Raw genomic sequence first — 25,967 nt, 5'->3', positions numbered from 1 at the left:
ATGTAAATCTGGACCACTTTCCTCGGTACCAAAAACGACAGAATAAAGATTGTCCTCACACCTACATGAAAAAAAAAGAAAGTAATTTGACAAAACGACATCTATGACCGTCGGACAGTAAACGCGACAGGCAATACCGGACGTTTGTTGTCACGGTAGCAACAACAAATGGACGTCAATAACGTGAAACAAAAATCGCAGTTTGGGGTTTTGGTTTTGAAGGCAAAGGATCCTGGTTTGGCTGGAAATAAGTTACGTGCAAGTTAAATTTGTTACGTAAAATAACTTGCGGTTAAGGTTGTAAAACTTTTGAATGCCAGCTGATTTTCCTCCTGTGATTCCCGCCATAACGACTCCGACCACCAGAGGTCGCCGAGGTCAACGTTGGCCGTTTTGACCTGCTTTTAAAGGATTGACCAGTTTTTTTTTCCGTGAGGTTGACTTGACGTTTAACATCGTGTTTGTTCATCAATTTCATTTATCATTATTTTCCATAAGCCAGAGGTCATCTTTTTTTCCTGATGCTAATTTTAAGCGAGAGATGAAATGCGACTTGTCAACATTAAGTGCGGAAACAATTAGCCGATTATTGAATTAATCCGCCCACAGACAACAAAACACCGGAAAAAAACATGTGCGTAGCTAATGAGGATTTCCACATTTGTTTCCTGCCGGCAATTATCAGTTAAATGGAAATAATGTTGGAATTTAACCCAAATTTGGTCTCCAATATATATATATATTTGTGTTTATCTGTGCTACGTACTTGTGTTCATGCTTCTGTGTGGTGTTATCAGGTTTCTGTGTTGAGACATCACATCCACAAACAGGAATTTAGATGGATTTCAAGCAGTCTTTATGATCAGAGGCTTAAATTGCACGTTGGCGGTTTTATTTTCCTACATGACAAAAAACCCCAAAATGACACGGATTTGATTGTGATCAGGTCACCTGACCGCCTTCAGTCAAACATGTCAAGTCAGCTGAGACTAGACGAAGACTGATAAATGTGTGTGTGTGCCTGCGTACCCCCGTGTGATTACGTCAGCGTTTCTATGATGAAATTTGTCGGTAGGATCAACTATTTCCTCAAATTGGATGCATTGGATGATGTAATGCATTTTTTTTTTTGCTCTGAAATGGTACGACTGCTACATCACATCCTGATTTCCTGCCGTACTAATCCTGTCGGGGGAAAACCTCAGTACGAGATTATCTTTCCTATAAAAAATTGACTTAAAGGATATACGGTTAGGTACCAAAGCTACCGGAAAAAGTCTTTCATGAAATCCACATCATTTTTATTCTCAGTTTCAAATCCATGTTTCCTGGGTGAAAGTCTGGTGTTTCATCCATCTGACCACCAACAACTTCGTCATGACTTCCGTTATATGACCTTCGTCCACGTGACATGGTGTCTTTTAGTGGTCAGGTGGGTGTATTACACGCTGTGACATCATGCTGGGCTGTACTACAGTATTTTAATACTTTAACCAGTGAATTCAGAAATGTGAATCTTTTTTACGCTTTAAGAGCACATTTCTTGCACCGCAATCCAAAATCAAGTTCATAAGTAAAACTTTCTGAACTGAGAGGACACATTTTGGGGAGTTTGGTTGTTTTTTGTTCACAGACCTGAGAATTTTGCTCGTGTCGTCAAAAGTTTTGGTTGCAAATGAAGAGCATATCAAATTGGACGTGGCTCCGAGGGTGTGAAGAAATGAGGCTGACGTGCCTTAAGCTGCAATACCACCGGGTGGCGCTAGGGGTTGGTTACAAAAGGCCTTCGGGCGTCTCGGTGGAGAACGGAAACGAATCGGTGTCGACTACCGAGACAAAACGTTTTAACTCACGCTCATAAAACACGCACACCTGTAAGAAAATACAGGCTTCCCCATGTCTGGAAACTTTACACACAATCATTTGTAATTTGTAGGTGCACATGCCACCCCCCCCCCCCCCCCCCCCCAACACAAATACACAGGTAAGTCTCCAGACACACACACACACACACACACACACACACACACACACACACACACACACACTCGCACAGATAGGAAAGCAGTGTGTGAGGTAATCAGAGCAGAGCGGCAGGGCCGTGGTTTGTGGCTCTCAGTCTAATTAAATGCTAATATGGCTGCTGATTGTGGCTGACTGCAGCTAAATAGAGGCCCTGATTGCAGGTTAATTCTCTCTCTCTTTTCACTCGGCGGTTTAAAAATCCCGTTTGCAGGTTACCACTTTCTTTCCCCCTTAAATTGCCTTTTAATTGCTTTTTACCTCTTGTTTTTCCTCAGCTCGCCCCTCCCCCCCTCTTCCCTCTTCTCGTTTCTTTTCCAACGCCGTCTCTTCTCTTCGTTTCAGTTTAATTCAAATATGCTTCGCCGACAGGACACGAAGGAAGTTCTTGTAATAAGAAACAGAAGTTTGAACACTACTCAGGTCTGAAAAACCTGCAGCTCCAACTGTTCCTGTGGATTTGAATGTGCTTTGAATTGGCTGCTGCAATCGCTTCTACGATTAGATAACTCTGAATAGCGACAGCGAACCGGGAGATTTCACCGTCCCAGGTGACGATTCTCCCGCTTTAGAGAGTAAATGTAAAACCACGAAAAGCTGAATGTTCAATCAGGCGCTTATTGATCCGTCAACTTCATTACCTGTCAGACTCAAGCCAACATCCAGCTCCCGCTCATTTGAAGGAGAAATGTCCCCTTAAATACGATCAAGTCTGCAGTCATTTTATTTAATTTTTTGCAGGGTTAATCCGGGGGTTATTTGGGGGTTAATCCGGTGTCCCCCAGATTTGCTCATCTTCCGCTTCAGGTCATGATTTTCCTGCACCTCCTTATACAGTCTCTCCTCATTGCAGTCAGCTGTGGTTTTTACATCAAAGTGGAGGAAACGAGATAACGTGGTGAAAATGTTCCAGTTTCAGAAAAGTGATTTATGCCTCATTCTCAAAAACTCATTTCTGCATTTTATTCTGAGCTGTTTCATGCAGAAATTGATATTTGTGTATTTTTCTATGGTGGATTTCTTCTTGCATGATTAGTGGGGAAATGACTCAAAAATGAGTGTTTACTTCCTCGAATCATTTACCAAAGTAAAAGCACTCATACTGCAGTTTAATGGAATATTATTCAGTTAAAATGACTGCATTCAAAATGTTAGTGAAGGGGCCTGCATGCAGTGTGAAGTACCAGTCGGATGGTTGGATAGCTTTTAGTAAAACAACCTCTTAGCATAATGCAGCCATCGATAACATTTGCCAATATTGTGTAAATGTGAAAACTGTTTCGCAATATATGTGCATAATTTCTAGGGGAAATAGTTGAACTGCTTATCATCAATTTTTAAAACCAAAATTTAAGGTTCTGTAGAAAGTGTGGCCAATTCCCGAAGCGGCGTTGTTGGTCTCTTGTCCGTTTACCCCGTATTACCTTGCTCACAATATATAATAATAAAAACAGTTGAATTATTTGAGTTAGGCACAAAACATCCTCGTCCATAACATCCGCACTCAAACTTTCGTACGCCATTTTTGCTGATAGAAACACAGCTAATTGCCTTGGAAGCTACTAGCTTTGTTTTGTTTTTTAGCGGCATCTATAGAGCGCCCCCTAGCGATGCGGACAGGTCTAACACGTTAAATGATGGCGCTGATGCCGACAAACGCAACAGGTTTCACAGCTACTCGTTAGAGAAACAAAAAACGTATTGAGGAATTTACCGCTTCAATCGACTACATTTTATGATAAAAGTAGTAATTTTCCTTCTGTTCACATTCAAAATTGTCCCCTTTTTGTTATTTTTTTCATATACTTACATGTGATATAGTAACTGTAGTTTAAACCTTCGTACATTGCAGGCATTTTCAACGATCAAATTCTAGAAAGTCTTCAGACCGAGCAAATTCAAAACTGCTGTTCACTGAAGAAAATTGCCAGCCAAAGCAAAAGGTACATTTCCAACAGCTCGGCAGTTTTTTTTTCCAATAAAGATTAAAGTAATAATGTTTAAGTGTTTTAAGGGCGATTTTTTTTTTCTCTCAGGCTTCTTCTTGTTCATTCTGATATTCTCATTAATCAAATGGAAGGAAAAAAAAACAAAAAAACCACTATAATACAGAAACCGAACAGATGCTCCTTGTGTTGCTGCTCTGGGAGACTAATTGACTTTATATTTCTTTGTGTGAAAGTGTGTGCTGCAGTAAAATGTTCTCAGAAGAGGAGGAAAAAAAAGATGGAAAAATATCTCAGAACGTGCTTATTTTTTTATTCCATAAGTATATAAGTATGGTGAAATATTAGAGCCGGGATAATGTCGGTTTATGCTACACGTTTCCTATCACATACCCGTGGCTTTTTTTTTTTTTTAGGCAATAAAGTTATAAATGAGAGTGTCGGCTAAATGTGCGCGTGAAGTATGAGCACCCGCCGCTTATTATGGCGTCGTAAAGCAGCCGAGGTAATGAGATGTCGCGTAACGACGGAGCGTCTCGGACATTGGCCATCGACCGGTCGAGAGACGTGGAAAAGAGAAAGGGAAGAGACGGGAGGAACTAACTTATAGGCAGAGCTGGGAATGACGGACGAGTGGAGGGAGTGAAGAGAAAAGGATGGTGGAAAACATGTAGAAAATGAATCATACGTCAACCGGGGGATACAAGCATGGAGGAAAATGATGGAAGGAGCGAGGGGTGTGACAGAGGTGGAAGGAACAGCATCGAGGGAGGGAAGTGAGGATTGAAATATTAAAATGCCTCCGTAGGTCTTTTTATTTTTTTTTTTTTTCTCCTTCCCCTCGGTTGTTATCTTTTCATCCTCTCCTTTCCCCCTCAGTCCTCTCCTCCTTTTTTTTTTTTCTCCCTTTATCGCATCATGACTCCATTTACACCAGTAAAACATCGATCTCCAAAGTCGAAATTAATCCCGTCACGCTTGTGAAGTCCTGTATTTTAATGAAAGTGTTTTTAAATTGGGGAAAAAGAGGTCTACCAACAGACACTCGTAATGAAAGGTAAAGACGAGAGAAATAAGGGAGGATGAGGAGGAGGAGGAGGAGGAGGAGGAGGAGGAGAGAGAGAGAGAGAGAGAGAAAGAGGGAGGTCTCTGGTGTGCCTCTGAGCCGGAGAGACGACCCAGAAAAGTCAGGAGTAAAAAATGGACTGCCGAGAAAGGAGGTCTATTCTATAGGGAGGAGAGGGAGGAGGGCGGGTGGGGTGGAGGGGGGTAGGGTGGGGGTTGGAGGGGTGGAGGGGGTGAAGGCTGCAGGTGTTCATTTGTTATACCGAGCAAATATGGCAGCGGGGAGGGTGTTCTTCGGTGTTCCGTAGTTTGATGCGGGAACAATGGCCGTGGGATTTTTAACAGTGTGTTTCTCACCATGCACTTTAAAAAAAAACAACAACAAAAAAAAACCCCGTAATGGAACCAAGGAACACTTTCGAACCCCGAAAACCAAACAGACCCGAGGAATTATTCTTTAACCTGAAAATTTAGTTAAGATTACAAAAAAAACGTACATTGTGCTCGAGTAAAACGACAACGTAGATCATCTGTCCTTCCAAATATGACTGTGAAATATTTCAACTTAATTGCAACGGCAAATTTTGAATGTTTTGAAGGAAGTGAAGGCAGATTATGTTTTTATATTCACGTCTTCAAGTCGCAACATTTTTTTCGACAGTGAATGTATTAATATCTTTAATGTGTTTTTAGTTTATGCCAACATATAAAATGTGATTCATCTTTTGGCCCCTAAAGCAATTCAATTCTACCTTATTTATATGGCGCCAAATCACAGCGTAATTCTTCTCGGGGCTCACAACATGGTAAGGTCGAACTATAACCTTCAAGCATTATGGAAAGCCACCTAACAATTCAACAATTACCACTAAAAATAACCAGCTGGAAGGAAAAACTGCCTTTTAACAGGAAGAAAACTTCCAACAGACTGCGAGGTGAGCGGCCGTCTGCTTCCACCTGTTTATTTTATGGGGAAGATTGTGGTTTTGATTAACTGCACATAAACCAGATCTTTCTTACCGAGGATGTTTTTTGTTTCCTAAAACCTGACTGGACCTGAACCTCGATCTCTGAATGCGTTTATTTGCCCTTCCATCCACCCCAACAACCTCCCACGCAGAACTGATGCACTTCATAAATGTGACGCTGAATTCATTCAGAAAAAAACACACACACAAAAAAAATTGTCTTTCCTCTGAACTTAATCTAAGTCATCGATTACGTTGGAAAATCGTTTCAGTTTGTATGGAAAACATTTTGTCACGTTAGTTCGGTCGGGGTCTGATTTTGTATGCATTGCGCTGCTTGTAGCGTAAAACGCACTTAATAAAGTTGCCTCCTCCTCCTCGTCCTCCTTCTCCTCCTCCATCTCCGAGGCTGAGCGGATGCAGGGTGATTGCGGCTCGCCTTTAAAGCGGGCAGCAACTCGATGAGGTTTTGATGGAGCGCGAGGAAACCGGCTGATATGTGCAGCTCATATCTATTGAAATAACATTGTCGTGTTTGCAAATTAATAGACGGCGAGCTACAGGACCGTCTGGTTTCTATTTTTCGATGTGCTACTCGGATTCACGTCATTCACGCTGGTGACATTAACCACTTCGGCCCTTTTGAATACCCATTCAGATTTGAGGCTTGTTGGATCACTGAGAAAAATCCTCACGAAACGCCCGGGAACACCTGTAGCTCCAAAACACAAAGAATGAGGCTGAAAGTAAAAGCACGCGTGAAGACTGTTGAGAAGATAGAGATAGAAAGGAAAAAGAAAAAAGAAAAAAAAAACCCAGTGGTGTGAATGATGGAGGCTCCTGACAGGTTGCATTGTGACAGTCGGAGAGCAGGAAGTCAAGTCGACGTGGGCTTCAAGCGGAGACAAAAGCCAGACGAGACAAACCGCCGCGATGTCTCTTCAAAACATACCGTTACATAATGAAGGAATTTTCATTCTTAATGCCACAGCTGCTTAACAGCCGTGCTTTGTGTGGTAATGACAGGAAATCACCGAGGGGCAATTTGAACGTGTTGATCCGACGAGCTTTGACAGCCACCTCCAATTGTCTCCGATTGACGGCTTGAATCCTCCCCTTTCCTGCTCGGGGGACGCTGGGAAATCGCTCCGATACGAGCGTCTTTTTTGGAGCCAAATAGAAATATCGGTTAACGCTCGATCCGTCATCTTATTTTCCTCTCGTCTCTTTTTTTGTTTTCTTCCTCTCCTCTCTCCTCCTCCTCCTCCTCCTCCTCCTCCTTCTCTCGTCTCCTCGTCTTTTTCTCAACCTTTTTTCTTCACTTTCTGTCCCCCCCCTCTCGTCGTCATCTGTCCCGTTTGTCTCTTTCTTTTTCCTTGAACTCTAGATTTGAGAAACTTGAGTATTTATCTCGATAGTTTCGTCTATAAACTGCACTGACCACCGTTTGCGCTGAGTCGTGGAACCGCTGCGGTTTTGACCTCTTACCGGCGCAAGTGTTTGGACTTTTAATGGGATCGTATTTACCGCGTACACGAGAAGAGTCCGTGCGAGCCGCTCCCCTCTTGTGGTATTCAACAGCTCGGTTAAGTAAAGATAAGGACTCAAACCGTGGTGTTCATTAAAGTTACGGTTTAACAAAAAAGCGGTCCGACTCTTGGGTCAGAAACAAGAACCCACCGTTCAATCGAGTGCGCTGAAAGCATCAGAGAAAACGCATAATTACCTCCAACCACAGCTTTTCCATTGTGCTTTTATTTCACAATCTGTTTGTGAAGGATTCATTTTTCTCGACGGAGCGACGAGGATGAACATTTAATACACTCACAGTGAACTAATCTGGTCTCAGTTTAGTAGTAATACCACCCATGGTCCTCATTTTGGCTTCATGTTACTAATTAGAGTAAGTTCAAGAAAAGCTGAGGTAATTATCTAATGTCATCATCGGCTCTAAGTAAAGAATGTAATTGGATCTAACACTGTTATAATTCGCTTAGATCACACCTCTGGTACCAAACCTCGAGCGACCAGATGCTTCTTTTTCTCTGTTTTTTTGTTGTTGTTGAAATTTCTTGATGTGACTAACATGTTCGGAAAGTGCATCAATAATACAGTTGCAAAATCTCTAATGACCCCTGAATGCTGCAGTGCTTCAGTGTGATATTTTAATTAATGAGCAGGTCTGCTGTAAAGGTGTGGTGTTTATGGTGAGACATAAAGCTGCACTGCACTGAAATGATGGCTGAGCAGTAAACGAAACACTTTTCTCCACAGGAAGTGTTTTATAACTGCAAGATGATGTAAAACTTGAGGGACTGTTTTCTGTCTGAAAACCGTTAACATTTATGAAGTAGCATTTACCATCCAATCAAGTATCCGTTTTACCACCAAGAGTTTCCTTTTAAAAGGCATTTTGAGGATATAATAGGTCTTACGTTGACAATCAAATCATACGTTTGTCTCTTTTTAATTTGACATACTGCATTACTGTTTTACAATGTAAAAAAAAAGTTCATTTTTTAACTATATTTTTCTTTTTAAAAGGAGATAAAAATGACTTCTAAGAGTTTTGGTAACAAATGGGGTTACCAACTTTTACAGCAATGAATTTCACAATACAATATATGACTTGATTTCCCAGCCCGGTTTACACCAAAGCATGTAATACACCTGTCAGTCCACTAGAGGATATAATATCAGTGTCACGTTGTGAGTCGCCTCCAGGCTTGAAAAGTACACCGTTGTATCACAAGGCTCGAAGAAAGAGGTCGTAGTTCTTACGTCATGTGACAACTTAGTGATAAAGTTCCAGACACGGGACTTGAACTGCCGGTGTTAAGAGTTCGCGTGAAAGCAAAAGTCAAGGTGAATTTCTTTTCAGTAATATAATCAAGTTACATACGTTATGTAACACGTTAAACTTTCGTGGCGTACATAACGTTAATTACGTAAAGTTACTTACTCAAACTCAAACTGTAATCTTTTCCAAACCACATGGTTTTTGGTTCATGGTAAAAACCATGTGGTTTGGAAAAGATTACAGCCTTCTTACCTTTCTTTTTCACGCCTAGCTCGCAGGGTATCGCCTCTACTGGACTGACAGGTGTATTACACGCTGTCGTCATTTCGGGTTGGATTACTTTCACTTTTTACAATGTAAAAATTCTCTCTCGCATTTATTAGTCAGATTTTAATTAATTGCCTGCACGTTGTGACTATTCCATGTGTGAACTTCATACCTGTTAGAGAAAAACTTTCCGATTATGACGACCGAAACCTAATATAACCCCGCTTAATCACTGGAGTGTGTCCTGTTTGTGGCGGGGGGGATTATTTTAGAGGAACTGTCCCAGTGGATCGCTCAGTTAAATCACAGCAAAAAAAGCAAGACAGGTTGTCATCTGATACAATACAATTTTTAAACCCTAACAGCTGGTGGGCCATCAGAGTATAAAACGCAGAGGGAAGTTAGATAAGGTGGCCCAAGTAATAGATTTTGAAAAGAACTGTGGAGCTTGCACAGAAGAAAATGTGCTTTTTTTTTTTAGGTTAAAGTTCAGTGTGTGCAAAATACTGAACATTGTGTAAGTAATAGCCATACCGTGGAGGTGTCCTTAAAAATGGCCTTTAGTGTCAGCATAACATTTTTTTATTATAAATTTGACTTGGCATTGGAAGCGCTTGTGGAGCCTTTTTTTTTTTTTTTTCTAATTTTACAAAGTCTTTGTGATACTTGAGTCTTTTGAGTATTTCTTTTCATTTCCCAAAACTCCTTGCTCAGGCATTTTTCCTCATTTTAAGAAGCCCTTGTCGGAGCCTCTTCTTCCTCTCCGAACCAGTTATTCCTCTCCTCTGCCCCGCGGTCTCAATACAGACCTTGGCGGGAACGAATCGCCACAGTGCCAGCTGTAATAGAGGATGGAGGACTCTGTTGTGAGTGAAAAACACAAGTGCACTTTGTGTGTGTGAGTTCTTCGTAAAATATTTTGCCAAAATCATGTTAAATTTATAACTTTGGAAGCACCAACAAAATTGGCCACCTTTTAAAGTGATTTATTCTCCCTGCAGCGAAGCAGTAAAATTGTCTTGTCATTCCTACAAAGTAGAAAAAAAGGAAGACACGGAAGCTAAAAAGACGTCTGGCTTTTGCATTGAAGTTGATTTTCATCGAGATCTTATCGGCGGTATGTGTTGGATACATGTAGGAAGAGTTGCTCTGAAACTTTTAGGGAGCAGATTTATGCGAAAGGATTCAATGTCGGGACTTCGGAGGGGAACTTTCAGCAGTACATCCAAGCTGCCGTGGATTCCCTCCAAGCTGGGTTTTTTTTGCTGTATTTTTAGTATGTGTGTTGATAATCCTCTAGCGGCACCATGAAGTTGACATTTTCTGGTTTTAAGCTAAATATCTTGACAACATTTTCATACATTTCCATCACTTAATGTAGTCACTTCCTGAGATCGATCACTTGGCGAACTTTTATTTTGTCCGGCACTTTGTTGCGCTGCAGCCGGGCCGCTTTTTCTGCACTAAAATGTTAGCATGGTAACACACTAAACTAAGACGGTACACCTGAATACTTATGCAGGTTGAAATGTAGCACGGATAGAGTCTCCGGAGCTCCTTTCCTTACGATACGCGGCGAACATTACCTGCTAATCATCAGCACGTTAGCATACTGACGTTAGCATTTAGCTCAAAATGAGGTCGAGTCGATCAAACGCAGGACTTTCGTTCAGGAAACAAGGTGCTCATGTCTCTGTGAAAGTAAAATTCAACGTTGACTTATTCTAACTGATGTAACTAATGCAAGTAACGTATATAAAAAAAAAAAAAATGACTTCCAAACAAATGGCAGTATTAGACGCCATGGAAATGAGAAGAGTTCGACCCTTGAAACAAAAGTCTTGTGCTGGACAGCTTGGTGATTGGTTTGCTATCAAAATATGTGTGAATTAAACAGGAACTGTTGGAAGCTGTATTTTGTCATATCGTTTTAATATCTGTCGGTTTCTTCCCGTTAAAGGACAGTTTTCAGTTCACTATGTAAAGTTGATATAAAATATCTTATGATTTGGTGCTATACACATAAAACTGATTAGAAAATGGAAAATAATTGAAAACCCTTACTGGCTCAACTGGTCCTGGAAGCATCTCTGTACAACAAGCAGCACATACAGAGGAAGCTGATATTGATCTGAGACACACAAATAAGAATATTACCATAACAAAAAAATTTAAAAAAGCAGAATGCAATTTACCTTCAAGGCTTCAGAGATCTCTGCATACTCAAATCTCTGCTCTTAGGAAAATGCAGTAAATATAAGACCCATATTGTTGAAGAACAAACACTATACTCCTTTCGAACACATTTCAAAGTCAGAAAACTTTCTGATGCTCAAAATATCAAACATACTTTCAGACATATTTCCAATGACCTCCCTCCTTGAGAGCATCTCTGTTTGAGAATTCAGTCGCTCTAACTTTCTCACTGCTTTGCTCTTCTATCCAGTGGAAGGAAAACAGTTTGGTTTATGGCGTCTGTCTCAAAATGAAGAAAAATATCGGTTACGTAATTCTCTGGAAAACAGTTTGTCACTTTGCTGGATTGCTTCGGCGACGCAGTACTCTTTTTTTTTTTTTTTTAGTTTCATCGACGCTGTCAACTTTTCATTTGATCTTTCTATCTTTATCTCTTCATTCTCTCTCATTTCTGCCACTCACACTCGGGCTTCCTGTTTTTAATTTGGGCTCGTTCTCTTTTGTGTCTTTTCCAGTCTTGACAGTTCTTTTTTTTCTCTTTCCGAGACGCCGTCCTTCCGCTCTTTCGTTTTCACTCGATCCGTCTTTGTTTTTCTGTCAACGTATACCCATCCTTCTGACAAATGTATTAGAGTTTGTTCTTCAAAGACTTTAAAATACATTTTACGACAGAACAGTCTTGTATATTCAAACCAAAGCAATGCGAGACATTGACTTGATGTGCACTGGAAATACTTCAAACCTGCGTGAGTAAATAATGTATAAATATGCTGACGTCAGCATCCTCATATCCTCCCTGCTGCCGCCACACTTAACACTTCCCCAAGGAGGCCTCGGGGACGGCCGACCGAGGCTCAGCCAACTTACTTGTGGTGTAACAAAATCACGGCTGGCCCCCCAGCTGCTAGTTACATTTAAATTTTTAACCTTTGGGTGTTCAACTGACCTCATTTCAAGGTACCAAAGCACTTTACAAAACTTTTGTCATCAAAGTAAATCGCTGGAACCACATCGTCTTCCTTCCATGTTTCTTTATATTTATTGAAACCAAGTAAAAACATAGTTTGCAATGTGAATCGTTGGGTTTGCGAATCACTTTGGTCCAGATTAAAACGTTAATTGTAACTTTGGTGAGACCTTAAATTCAACAACAATCCAACACTTTGAGTGTTTTAGCAAATACATCAGCATCATAAATCAGAGGATTACATTTTCTAGAATGGCCTATGTTTTGTCACAATTGAACTTTACTGCACATCTACAGGATTTTAAGATGTCTGGTATTCAGTAGTCCAAATGTGCCACCTCGCAACGTTAATCAAAGAGAAAAATATCTTGTGGATCCGCAGCGTTGTTCGAATCCGCCCCAAAATTGAACAGCTACCTCGTTGGTCTACGTTACACCTTTCCACCAATTTTCATGAAAATCGGGATGGTAGTTTTTGCATAATCCTGCTCACAAGCAAACAAATCCCGATTAAAAACATAATCTCCTTGGTGTAAGTAGAAACATACGCAGATGAGCCAAAACACGATGAGCATAATGAGGACATGAGACGAAATTAACATTTGTCAGCATGTTTTTTAATGATTTATTACAAAAGATGTCTGTCATGTGTAGCATAAGAGCCATAACGTTCACGTAACGTTTTGAAATCCATTCAACACAAGAATGATGAGTTTTAAATGCCGTGTGTTTCAGCGTGTGTGAATGGAAACATGTCCGCCCCCAATATGGCAGGTTAAAAGTTCATAAATGAACCACTGATGAACGAGTATTTTTTATGACAGAAATGTCCAATCGATGTAAAGGGTTAACCGGCGTATTGGCGGATCGATAACTTTCCCGCGGATCGCCGGGACACTGCCATTTAGCCTGAGTGGAGATGATTGAAAACATCCACTTCAATTTCCTGTGAATGTTTGCTGTAGTGGCGGGGGATGAGAGAGAAAGTGATGATCTGATGGCAATCCATATATGCACCAACACACACACACACACAGCTTTGATTCACTTTCCCTTAACCGTTTGTCATCCAGGCTGTAAAAGCTGGTCAATGTCTTCACTTCGTTCCCCCCCCCCCCACACACACACACGACACACATCCGTGTACAGCTTGCATATTTAATGCTTTAATATTTCCATGCTGTATTGTTGTTTTAAAAGACTTAACGTAATTGTACAGATTCTGTAAAATAAAATAAAAATTTAAAAAAATGCTAATACTGCAGCATTATACAGGAAAATGCGGCGCCAACGCTAATGACGTTGTCTCGACGGTCTTTCAGACTCTAAAAAAGTTACCGAGACTTTTGATATCGAAAAAAAAACAACCTCAAATGATCTTCCCTGGGAATAACATCTTTTGGACCGACTGCGGCCGACGGAAAATAAGACTGAAGCAGAATAGACGCGATTGAAGCCAAAGGCTCGGTCCATGAAAGGCGGGCCAATTTATTATCTTAATTTAGTTCCGCTTCGTGCATAAACAGGCTTGTAAACTCCCTTAAACTTAAACGTGACTTTGAGCAAAAAAAGCATTTAAAACCTGGCTGCTTCGAGCCCAACTGTACACCACTGTACTGTGACTGTACTCGGCACAATAGCTGCCAGCTGCTCAAAAAAAAAAAAATCGCATTCAGCAAAAAAAAAAAATAAAAAAAAAAAAGCTTAATTTCGAAAAGGTTATAAAAAAAAAAAAGAAGAAGAAGAAGAAAAAAAGCTTATCTACCTATAAAGTAATTAGCTGCGTCTCCTGTCTTCTGGCCCGCGACGTTCTGCTTCGCCCATCGTTTGTGGTGCCAAGAGGTTTTTAAAAAAAAAAGAAGCGACTTCCGATTCATCTCCAGCCTTAGTCATCGCTCGTCATCGTTTCACCTCCACCGGGAATTTTTTTTTTTTTTTTTTTTTTTTAAACTAAATGCAACTCTTTCAGTGCCTCCCAGGATCCTCTCTCTCTCTCTCTCTCTCTCTCTCTCTCTCTCTCTCTTTCTCTCTCTCTCTCTCTTTCTCTTTCTCTGACAAGCACCTTATGCCAGATTGTCTCTTTGTGTAATGAACAGGCTGATGGCGACAGAGCAATTTCACTCTGGATTTTTTTTTTTTCTCAGAGTATTTTATTTTATTTAACAATTTGTTCAATCGACAGAAGTGGAGATGTGGCGGCGTTGCCTGACCCCTTTATTTAAGCCTTGTGATGCAGATTATTTCAAGGCAAAGTCCTGAAAGCAGAACTTTAGGAGGGGAAAAAAACCTCAGACAGAGGGAAGGAAAAACTCCCTTTTAACAGGAAGAAACCGCCGACAGAACCAGAGGTGGGCGGAGCATCTGCCTCGACCGGTTGGGTTTGAGGGGGGAGAGCAGAGAGAGAAAAGGACAGCAAAGAGATCCAAGACGTGAACTGTCGACATATAGATAGTGTCCAAAACTTGTCTGCAGATCTAATAGATAGAAGCAAAGCGGCTTTAATATCGTAGGAGGGACTACCGCAAAGTATTCCCAGAAGTATTTTTTTAGATCCCTCTTCTAAAGACGTTTAGACCGAGCTAACTTTGTTTGCCTCTTTCCCTTTTTTTTTTTTTTTTTTTCTCTCAACGTCTCCCAGAGGAGCAGATGTACCCCCGTCTCTCTTCATTAGCTCGTCTAGCAAACTCAGCGTGGAGGAACCGAAGGGAAACGTCACGACTCTCTCAGCGCTGCACGGGAGACCAATAGATGCCTCAGATGTGTGTGAAGTGGAGAGTTTGGAAACTTGATAAAAAGGGTTTTCTCGGGAAAAAAAAAGAAAAGCCTCCCGAGGAGACGGCAGGAAGCCTCGATGACGCTCCGGTTCACCGCATCGATAGATTTCAGCATTGTTTTTGAGCTTTTGACGCCTAAACCCTCCCAAAAGCCTTCGCTTCTCTTTTGCAGAGTCTCTCCTCTTGTAGCAACCCCGCTTCAAAAGAAACATAAGCAACCGGATGACTCAGAAAAATACAGGAAAAGAAAGCGGTAAACATCTGGGAGCTACTAGAACTTCTCATCGACTGTAACGTTAACAGATGCAGTGAAACGGCTCGTTTGACCTCTTGCCCGTCTTGCTGGTTTTTAGGCGTCTTTTCCAGTTCACCGTCGGTTTCCTGAAGAAGGTCTCCGTCAGACCTCTGCTCACAAGTGAGGAGGGAAAATGTTCGTAGATAGTAATTCACGACTCCCTCGGCTGGCAATCGTCGACGGCAGCCGACAAAAATGACTCACGGTTTCGGTTAGCCTACCAAACCCCAAATTCACTGCGGGAACATACGGCTCTTAATTAGAGATCGTTTCCATTCGTTGCATCGTAACGGACGTTGACCTCGGGGTTGACTTTAACTCATCGGTACTGATCTCCACGTGACGTTAGCCTGGCCTCGGTTTTGGATCGTACTGATTGGTTACAGCTGCTCAAGTGGCTTCGCAATAAACCCGAAGTCTACGCCCGGTAGGATGGAGCAGACATATCGATTCGTTGTTAGACCCACATTGGATTCACATATTAGCTGATGTCCTGAAGGGATTTTCAAAAAATACAATCCTGAACAAAATGGTGTCGTTAAGTTTTCAGACGTTTCGTTCGTGAATGTAACTTCAGTTCTCTGAGTGACAGTTATGGCCTGGCTGATTAGAAAATAGAGTGATTTAGGGCCACGAGGTGCAACCAACCAACCTGTCTGTCTGTCTGTCTGTCAGTGTGTTGGCCCGGATCCGTTGGCTGAAAACGGGAGGGGGAGCGTCTATTTTCGTATATCTGTTCTGCTTTTCGTGAATATCTCTCTGCTGGGAGACAAAATAATGAGTCCCAACTCTCTGATTGCTACATCACAACTTTTTTTGTATGTGTCACCTCAGACTCTTTTTTTGTTTGTTTTTTGTGCGACATCACAGTGGGTGCTCCAGCATCACACGCTGTGAACTACATTCACCATGAACGCAGGAACCTATTTTTAGGACCGAAGTGGGATTTTACTTGTAATTCGTGTTCTTTTTGTCTTCTAGAGGCAGAGAGCAGATTGGTATGACTTGCTGGTATTTATATACGTACGACACGCAGGATATCAGTGGGAAATGTTCACCTTTTCAACAGCGGTAGTTGAATCGTGTCACATCTGGTTGGGAACGACGCCCCCCAGATTCCCTAAATCAAGCCTTTTACTTCTGCAAACTCGCATAGATTTTCTTGGCAGATGATCGAACGTGGTGAAAGAAAATTTTAGTTTGACAGAAGAAAATAACTTTGAGCTGCCACATCGCCACATGACACGTGGCCAACATAAAACCTAAAACATCTGGAAACCAATAAACAACAACAGCTGGTCACAAGAGAGGGGGAAAAAAAAAAAGAAAAAAAAAAAGGTCCAGCTTGGCTTTCCAAGCAGATGCTGGCTGGCCAACATCTGTCTGCTTATTAACCCCCCGGTAAATGTTTGTGTTTCAGGGTCATTACCTGTGGTTGGTGTTCACTACCAAAGCGGTTTATTTAACCGAAGCAGCTCTTAGAGGGACTGGCTCGTTTTTTCTACCAACAAAAAAACGCATATAATCTGAATAATAGCGAGCTTTAAATTCAATACATAAAACTCAATTCATAAAGCAGCATAATATTAACACAACATTAAAGGTCACATCAATAGTTTTGCCTAGATTTGCATCTATAACAGGAGCCCTTCTGTTTTAATTTATGTCATAAGTGTTTTCTAATTTGATTCTAATTCAAATTACGTGGTCATTTATTATAATGTTCTTTGTTCTCTGATTCTTTTGGATGGATGGATGGGTGGGTGGATGAGTGGATGAATGGGTGGATGGATGGGTGGATGGATGGATGGGTGGGTGGATGGGTGGGTGGATGAGTGGATGGATGGGTGGATGAATGGATGGATGGGTGGATGGGTGGATGGGTGGATGGATGGGTGGGTGGATGAATGGATGGATGGGTGGATGAATGGATGGGTGGATGGATAGGTGGGTGGATGGATGGGTAGATGGATGGGTGGATGAATGGATGGGTGGGTGGATGGATGGATGGGTGGATGGATGGATAGGTGGGTGGATGGGTGGGTGGATGGATGGGTGGATGGATGGGTAGGTGGGTGGATGGGTGGGTGGATGGATGGGTAGATGGATGGGTGGATGATCCCACAACGGGAAATAGTTTCGCTACAGCAGCATAGGTTAGAAACATACAGAGTAAAAGCAATCAAATTGACAGAATCAAATTAGAGGTAGTAAAACATAAAATAATAAAATATAAAACTTGTACAGTATATACAAATAAAATCAAATACAATTTTAAATTAAATTAAAGATGGTGCCGCCCAAAATCCGAACTCGTGGCTTCACAACGGCCGTTCACGTAACAAATGTGCAAAGTGTTGGAAACAAAGAAAAAAACCAAAAAAAAACAGCGTAGAAATGTCACAAATAACCACAAACGTAATCGTTATTAATATTTCACGTTGATCGTCTCTCACTCTGCTGCAGATACATCAGGTTGAATTGGATTGAGGTGAAGTGAGATAATATTCCCCTATGAGTGACTTAGTTATGTAACCGTACTCCCCATCGGTCACACCTCCAGGTGACAGAGGTACCACACACACACACACACACACACACACACACACACACACACACACACACACACACACACACACACACATCCGCAGAGAGAAAAAAAAACAAGCTCATGTAGAAAAAGGACAAGTCTTATGTGGTAAAAGGTTCACAGAGCATCCTCACCACATGTTCGGGTGCCACTGCGGTCTCCATAGTAACGGCATCCATTGTCCATGGCAACCGTGTCCGTGTCACTGCCGGGTGACACCAGCTGTGTCCACAACTCCTCCCTCATTCACTCGTTCATTACTCTCTCTCCATGTAAAATACACTTTACAGACTTCGTGGTGGAATTTTAACTATTTTAACTCAAGTACATATTTTAAGATACTTTGTTTTGTTTGTTTTTTACTCCGTTACACAAACAAGCAAAAACAAATTAATTAATTGGAGTGAAGTTATTTTTTTTTGCATTTTTTTGTTGACTTTGTGAAAGCTACTTTAAAAAGGAAGTATATTATCGAGCCATTTGAACTCCTTTGATGCATATGACAATAGACGCACCTGAAATGTCAGTTTTAATATAAATTTTGTGTTGAGCGACATTTGAAAGGATCGGAAAAAAAAAGTCCAGCGTTGTTTTAACGAGGAGTCTGCGACGTCATCCAAACGTTTTGACGAGATACCGGTAAAGACTAGCATTGACTCCAGACTGTCGTTACTACGGTAACGGGACTGCGTGTAAAGCAGATTTATGTTTTTCATAAATCCAGATGGAGGGTCAGGATTAGGATTAGGACATTTTATTTTACAACTCGAAAGGTTTTCACGTGTTTGTTTTTTTCAGGTTCGACCCACCAAGTCACACGAGCATTAAATTGACATTCTTACTCCGTGTTTTTGTTGGTGCTTGTTATTTATTTATTTTTATGTAAATGGTTGAAATTAAAAACTGGAATCCCAGATGCAGATTTCATGACATTGGATTGGTGGGCAACTGGCTGAGTTTGTATAACTGCAGCTGAATGTTGTGAATGTCGGGCCAGAGGACCGGATACGAGCTGGCTCGGCTCCACACTGTTGTTGGGGGTTTTTTGAGGGGGGGGGGGACATTGATGGCCGAGTGCCAGTCACAGTTATTAGCTCTCTAGCTTCGAACCAACGTTGGCCTCTGGCTCATCAGTTAATAGAAGTGTGGAGTCAGTCGAGGCCGCCGTTAACCGAAGCCATTTGGGCAAACTGGGAGAAAAAAAAATGAACTCAAGATTATATGTACTATTTTAAATGAAAAATGCCTTTCCTTAACATCTTTTTCACTGAAAAAGACGAAAAACCTTGGAGGCATATTGTTTGTTGTGCAGCACAGAGTGACACAACAAGTACACGCCCCTAAATACGACAGAAATATAAGAACTTTCTTCTTTTTGAAGCCTCGAGTTCAGATTTTGGCCGCTGCCATCTTTGTTAGTTCAGTTTGTCAATTTTCGGACGAGCTGGTGGATCTGACTCGATCTGATTGGAAACCCGACGATACTACGTCCCGCCCACCGACAGCTGTAACCTGACTGCACCACCGGCCTGTCAATCAAACAGACACGCCCCTCAAAAACACGTCTTTTTGTCTTATTCTCAAAAAATGACGGGATTATTTTCGGATGAACCGCCAGAAAACTAATAAGAAGGAGTGACTTCAGTTTCTTCAGCAACTTTGTATTTGATGAGAGTTGAAAGTTGAATGGGAGACTATGGAGGCTTTTTGGAGCCGACCTCTAGTGGCACTCGGTGGTATCGCAGCTTGAAGGCCCTTCCGCATCGGCTTCATTTTTCAGACCCGGAAGCTACGAACACTTTTATATACAGTCTGTGGTACACACGCGTTACTTTTTCCGATGGTATTGTTTGTTTTTAATGGTTTACACAATGCACGAAATGAAACCCTGCAAAATATAGAAACAGAATTTGAATCCGGCTTGTATTCAGACCGGTGGGCAACAGTTTTTCCTGCAGCTACAGCAGAACAACTCTAACTCCAACAAACATACAGCTACAGACAAGAAGACTGATATAAGGTGCATTTTCCGTCTACCGCGACTGTTACCGATTTTATACATGTCGGTATCAAGTGGTCTCCAGGGCCGAAGCGAAAGTGGGCGACATCAACATCTAATAACTCACAAAATACTGCCGCTGAAGATCAGACGGAATAAATCGAAGGACTTCCTCCGAGAGCAATATATTTCAGCGTCTCTTAAAAGATGTCCCTTCCCTGACTGAGTTCTAGTTTGGTCTGGACCTTTTTTTTTTTTTTTGTAAAATGTCTGACGGCGACAGCAGGTGACGGATCGTATGGAACCAGTCAGGAAGCAGAAGCGCTAACCCAAATCTGCCAGCGACCCATCCCACGTGGACGCGCTAGAAATAGAACCGTTCTAGGTCGTGCTTAATAACTGCAGAACTAACTTTGTGGCACTTTGTCTGTGTGTGTGTGTGTGTGTGTGTGTGTGTGTGTGTGTGTGTGTGTGTGTGTGTGTGTGTGTGTGAGTGAGTGGCTTCCTGTAAGGCATTTGATATATATTTTATTTGATCGATTTCACCAGTTTTAGCTTTTATTCAGTCAGAAAACGAAACATCTATCAGTACAATTTCACAAAGAAAATGTTGTGACACGGTCTTGATTCGATTTTAAATTTGTGTGTGTCTTTGTGTGTGTGTGTGTGTGTGTGTGTGTGTGTGTGTGTGTGTGTGTGTGTGTGTGTGTGTGTGTTCCTGTCGGTGCCCTCAGTATTAAAAGGAAAACATCTCTCCTGTCCCGTCCTTAAAACAAGGTCAAAGACCTCGTGCTCGAGCACTTCATTATAAACTCAGCCGCTATCGACACACACACACACACACACACACACACACGCACACACACACACACACACACACACACACACACACACACACACACACACAAGCAGGACACCTTGAAGCCAGAGATGGGTCCCATAAAGTGTACCGTGCATCGATTTTGTGGTCTATTTTGCAACAAGATGTATGTCCCGGCTCTGAGGAGGAATCGAGTGTTTTTTGTCCTTGGCCTCGCTAAAGAGATTTCTCTTCTCCGCCGTCATCCTTCTGACACTGATGGGGTCGCGGCGGGACAAACGCATAAACAGCTGCACCTCAACTGAGCGGAGGCATCCCCTTATGTTTATGTTTCCGAAAAAAAGAAAAAAAAAAAAGATTTACTGGATTTTCGTGGTAAAATGGCGACAAAATGTGTAAAAAAAAAAAAAGAAACTAGAAGAAAATTGGTGTAAAAATTCCACTCACAAGGAAAATGTCACTTATTTAGTAGTTTTAAGACCACAGTGAGAAGTATTTTTCTTTTTCTCGACACTATTTTTTCTCATCATTCGAGGATCCTTTTGAGAACAATATCTAGCTGTACTTTTACCTTTTAACGTGGTGGAACAATGTGAATTGTCTCGTAGTTTTTTTGGGGGGGTTTAATGTTCATTTGCTCAAAAAAAATAATATCAACAAAGAGCTGAACGCGACTGTATGTACATATCCTAAGCAGGGCGTTGTGCAGTTACACACCTTAGACTTAAACCATAATAATATAAATAAATCACAGACTCTTTCGTACGTGCTCGTATGGCAGCTGAAATTCAGGATTTATTTTTGCTGTCTGTTTCCCCTGCAGTGGACACAGATGGCAGGAAGTTGAAGGGAGGCATCCAGAGGAGCACGGAGACGGGCCTGGCCGTGGAGATGCCCAGTCGGACCGTCCGCCAGGCCAGCCACGAGTCCATAGAGGACAGCATGAACAGCTACGGCTCCGAGGGGAAGTGAGTAACGACCTCCTGCTCCGGGTTCGACGGGAATACAGACATGACGCTGAGAGTAAATGAAAAACAAACAACGATTGAGGCAACGTATTCGGATGAAATGTAATGAAACAGGCAGAGTACAACAAAACGTGAAATAGACACGCATTGCGCCGTCAAGGCGTGAAAGCTACACGTTTTCTAGGAAAGCTACTGCGTGCAACCATGTTTTTGTTTTTTTTAAACTTTCAGCTAAAACCTACCTCCTAACACCTCCTGAATAATCCTAATACTGTTGTGGGACTTCGGTCACGTGACATTTACATGCGTGTAAGTTTCACGCTTTCAAAAACATGTAACTTTCACGCCTACACAGCCCAAAGTGTGTCTATTTCACGTCTTTTGCTGCGGTGGAACCGGCGTGTCTATTTCACGCTTTGCTGTGAGACGTGGTTTGCTTTGTTTCTCTATTCTGCACATGTCTGTTAAGAACATATTTGTGTGGAAATTGGGGTGCAGATTGTCCTTTTTAAATTCATCTGGGATGTAAGATTGATTCGAAAAATGTTTTTCTTAATTTAAAATTTTGGTGAATTTGTTTGCTATTCGTCGAGGTTTTTATTTTTGCTCAGAAAAAGGTCCCTCAGACCTTTTTCATTTCCACGTTATTTTTTCTTCCTTTAACTGCCTCGCGTTAATGCGTTTCTATTAAACCATCCAGAAGAGAAGCAGAAAAAGTCAGCAGGGTTTTTTTTGTTTTTTTTGATGCACAGAGGGAAGCAGAGAGGGAGGAAATATACAGTCGAACCTCAGTGGAAAAGCATCCATGACATCAGCAATAACAGCGTAGTACTACCGAACATGCGACACACGGACACATGCGGATCGGTGCCAACCTGGCGACCGGCTCGAATTCCTGCAGTTACATAACGAGACGAGGCGGACAGACCGAGCGATGATGGGAGGGTTTAAAGAGGGACAGGGGAGGGAGGGAGGGAGGGCGACAAGGGGAGGCAGAGAGACCGAGAGGATGATGATTGCATCATTGAGTGAGTTTGCATGCGCATTAATATCCCATTTATTTTTGGAATATGCAGATATTTTGTTTATAAGCTGCTGCGTGGTTCAGTTTGCATCCCATAGAAAAACAAGGAAAAAGGAAACGTTAGCTGAAACACGATGATGCTTACCTACTTTTATACTGCAGTGGCTAAAACCAAATCATTTTTAATACATTTTAAAGTGTCATCCAGAGTTATATGGAAGAAAAAAAACCCTGAAAAACATTATTGATTGTGTCACACTGGGTTTAGTATGCAAAAGGATACTTCTATTTATATACATGTAAACAAACTTTTAAGAAGCAGAGAGCTAGAAAGAGAGCGCAGCAACATTAAGTCTGTTTGATTCAACTTATTCAAACTCTTCAGTCTTTCCTCCTAAATTTTAAGTGGCCTCAGTTTGAAAAACACAGCCAGAACCGGTGACATCATAACTTATTTCAATCGTTACCAGTGTTCAAAACCTCTTTAAAAATATAGTTATTTTCACTGCCTTTTCCACATTAACCACCGTTTACTTTATTATTTACTGCTTGTTCTTTGTCGTGTGTTTCGCGTTGTCTTAATCTTGCTTTTGATTATTATTTTTTTTGATTTCATTGTTTTTATTGCTTATTTCCTCCTTATGATTAAGTATATTTGAATGTTTTAATTCTGTCTATGTGCAGCACTTTGGTCAATCTTTTTTGGGGGTTTAAATTTTCCTCAAACAAATCTTACTTTTCTTTTTTTTTACGTTTATTTGTGTAGAGAAGTCCGTCCTTGATGGGCCTTTAATTCAATTCAATTCAATTCAACTTTATTTATATAGCGCCAAATCACAACAGGTTATTTTATGGCACTTAACACATTAAAGTCCTTACAGCAAGACTTTACAATATTATACAGAGAAACCCAACAATTCAACAATTCCCACATCAGCTAGGAGGGAAAAAAAACCTCCTCTTTAAGGGAGAAAAACCTCCAACAGAGGGAAGGAAAACTCCCTCTTACCAGGAAGAAACCTCCGACAGAACCGGGCTCAGAGGTGGGCGGCCATCTGCCTCGACCGGTTGGGATGAGAGGAGAGCAGAGAGAGAAAAGGACAGCATAGAGATAGAAGAGAAGAACTGTTGGTGTACGGAAACTCAACAACGCACAACACGTACGCAAAAAGACGGTACAAATCGTAGACTCGAAAATAGGTACGTAAATTCAAAACACAAGAAATACAGACAGATTAATAAAGGACAAATTGAAACAAAAATAAACCATAAAACCATTAATTCTCTCTCTGTGCCTTTTTTTTTTTAATTTTTTTTACATTCTCTTTAAAATGATCTCTTCTAGTCTATTTTCTTTCTATTAAATACACAATAAGCACTTTGAAATTGCCTTAAAGGGGCGACTGCGTAGGATTTAATAGGACTCTATTGGTAGAAATGTAATATTATTACACATAATGTTGTTTTCATCGGTGTATAATTACCTGAAAACGAAGAATCAGTGTTTTAATTAGCGTAGAACAAAAAAACCCCCACTGGGTCTGGTTGATATCTGCACCGTTTAACTGATCTTTATGAATAAACTGTCAAACGGAGGGGCAGCGTGGTTCAAATCTGCGTCTGCATCCCGACTACGGTTGAAACTTTAAGTTGGCTGCACCATCGTTTCTGTCGGACTTGTTTGGCTCGGCCGGCTGATTGAAAAGCTCCGTGTCTGCGTTTCTACGGCCATGAATAAGCACTTTGTTAGCTAACACCATCCAATCACACTTATGAGCTTATTGATTTACGGTTTGTGGGGGGTGGAGGGGGACGGAGGGGAGGTGGGGGAGGTGTGGGGGGGGGGGGGGGGGCAGCTCGGGACCCGGCCAGTGTTGTGTGTTTCTGTGTGATGGAGCTAAACGAGGAATGATTTTCTATGTTTGTGTAACAGTTTTAGTTTCTCTTTCTCGATTAAAGACGTTTCATTTATTAAAGAAAAAAAAAAAGAAGAAAGAATCCGAGAAGACACCGTTGACATTTTATTGACTTTATGTTGTAACATTTTACTCCTTTTTCTCGTGGCAGCTCTGATTTTGCTGAAACCCCCTCGGGGGTGCTGCTTCGTCTGCAGCGTGAAGCTTTCAAGACTTCATGCAGTTGGAAAAAAATATATGTCCATAATACATGAAATAAGGTTGTAGTTACATTTCCTCCAAATCATATTTTGGGAAAAACAACTTTAAACATTGTCCTTTTAAACTCTCAAAATTCTCCATGTCATTTTTTTTTTAATCTAGTTCATTTTCACGTGTGTAGAAATACTGAACTTTTGATGCCTTAAATGACAATATTCACCAGTAAAATTCATCATCTATTTCACTTTTGCTAATTATGTAATGTCTAATCATGACTTGGTCAAACTCTGCCTCAAAATTTGTATACGTTTAATGGCCATAGTAAAGAGTTATAACAGAATAAATCTGTCCCCACGGTACATGTGGTACATATGGACCAATAGAGAAGCAGCTCTGTTGTAGTATTACAGCACATTCAGCCCATAATTTAAAAAAAAAGGCATCAAATTAGCTTCGAATGCTTCTTATAGCAAACAACAATAAAATATATTTGTCACATGTTCGTAGCTCCACTGCAGAAAAACCAAACTACATTCACGTCTTAATTCCTCACCTGTATTCACTTATATGTCCATACTTCAAAACAATTATTTTTGATCATCATAAACCGTAATAAGTATTTTATTTATTTTTTTTTTTTTAATTCGGAGTTGGAACTTAAGTCGTACGAGGTCCTAAATGTTCGTCGGTTTACATTGAGCGTCGTATTTCTGGGAAACGGCGGCAGTATAAATCCCCGGCTGCGCCCCGCCGCACACTAACATTATAATCTAAAGCTCAGGATTTTATCACCCAGTAATACCCACTCGGCTAATGTCGCTTGACTTATCGCGCGTCAGCCCTCTTGGCGTGCGCACGCACACAAACATACATCACACGCTAAAGTTATTACCTGATTTGAATTTCCATGATATGTTGATTTGATAACCGCGTGCGTCGTTTATTGCATTAAGAGCGCAGATGGGCCGATGCAAACGCGCAGACATGGTATGTCGTCAGGGAACTCAGAGGCACCAGTAATGAGATATAAATGAGACTCCGGGATTATATTTTGCACGCGGTAATATCTGCTGACGTCGACATCGAAGACTAATCTAAGATAAGTGTTTATTTGTGTCGCGCTGGAGGACCGCCTTGTAAATGATCCTG

The 25,967-nt window shown here is 41.3% G+C and overlaps 1 protein-coding gene across 1 annotated transcript in view; it reads left to right on the top strand.

The window, feature by feature from the left end:
* Positions 1 to 25,967, top strand: part of rims4 (regulating synaptic membrane exocytosis 4) — a 43,244-nt gene that overhangs the window by 1,379 nt on the left and 15,898 nt on the right. The window contains exon 2 of the mRNA XM_069169735.1: positions 21,533 to 21,677. Coding sequence (XP_069025836.1) covers positions 21,533 to 21,677 — 145 coding nt within the window. The remainder of the gene's footprint in view (positions 1 to 21,532; positions 21,678 to 25,967) is intronic.

The sequence above is a fragment of the Embiotoca jacksoni genome, unplaced genomic scaffold, assembly GCF_022577435.1.
Source record: "Embiotoca jacksoni isolate LCO1_2020_lvr unplaced genomic scaffold, fEmbJac1.0.p SCAF_46, whole genome shotgun sequence".
NCBI classification, from domain to species: domain Eukaryota; kingdom Metazoa; phylum Chordata; class Actinopteri; family Embiotocidae; genus Embiotoca; species Embiotoca jacksoni.
This window is presented reverse-complemented; position numbering and strand designations above follow the sequence as displayed.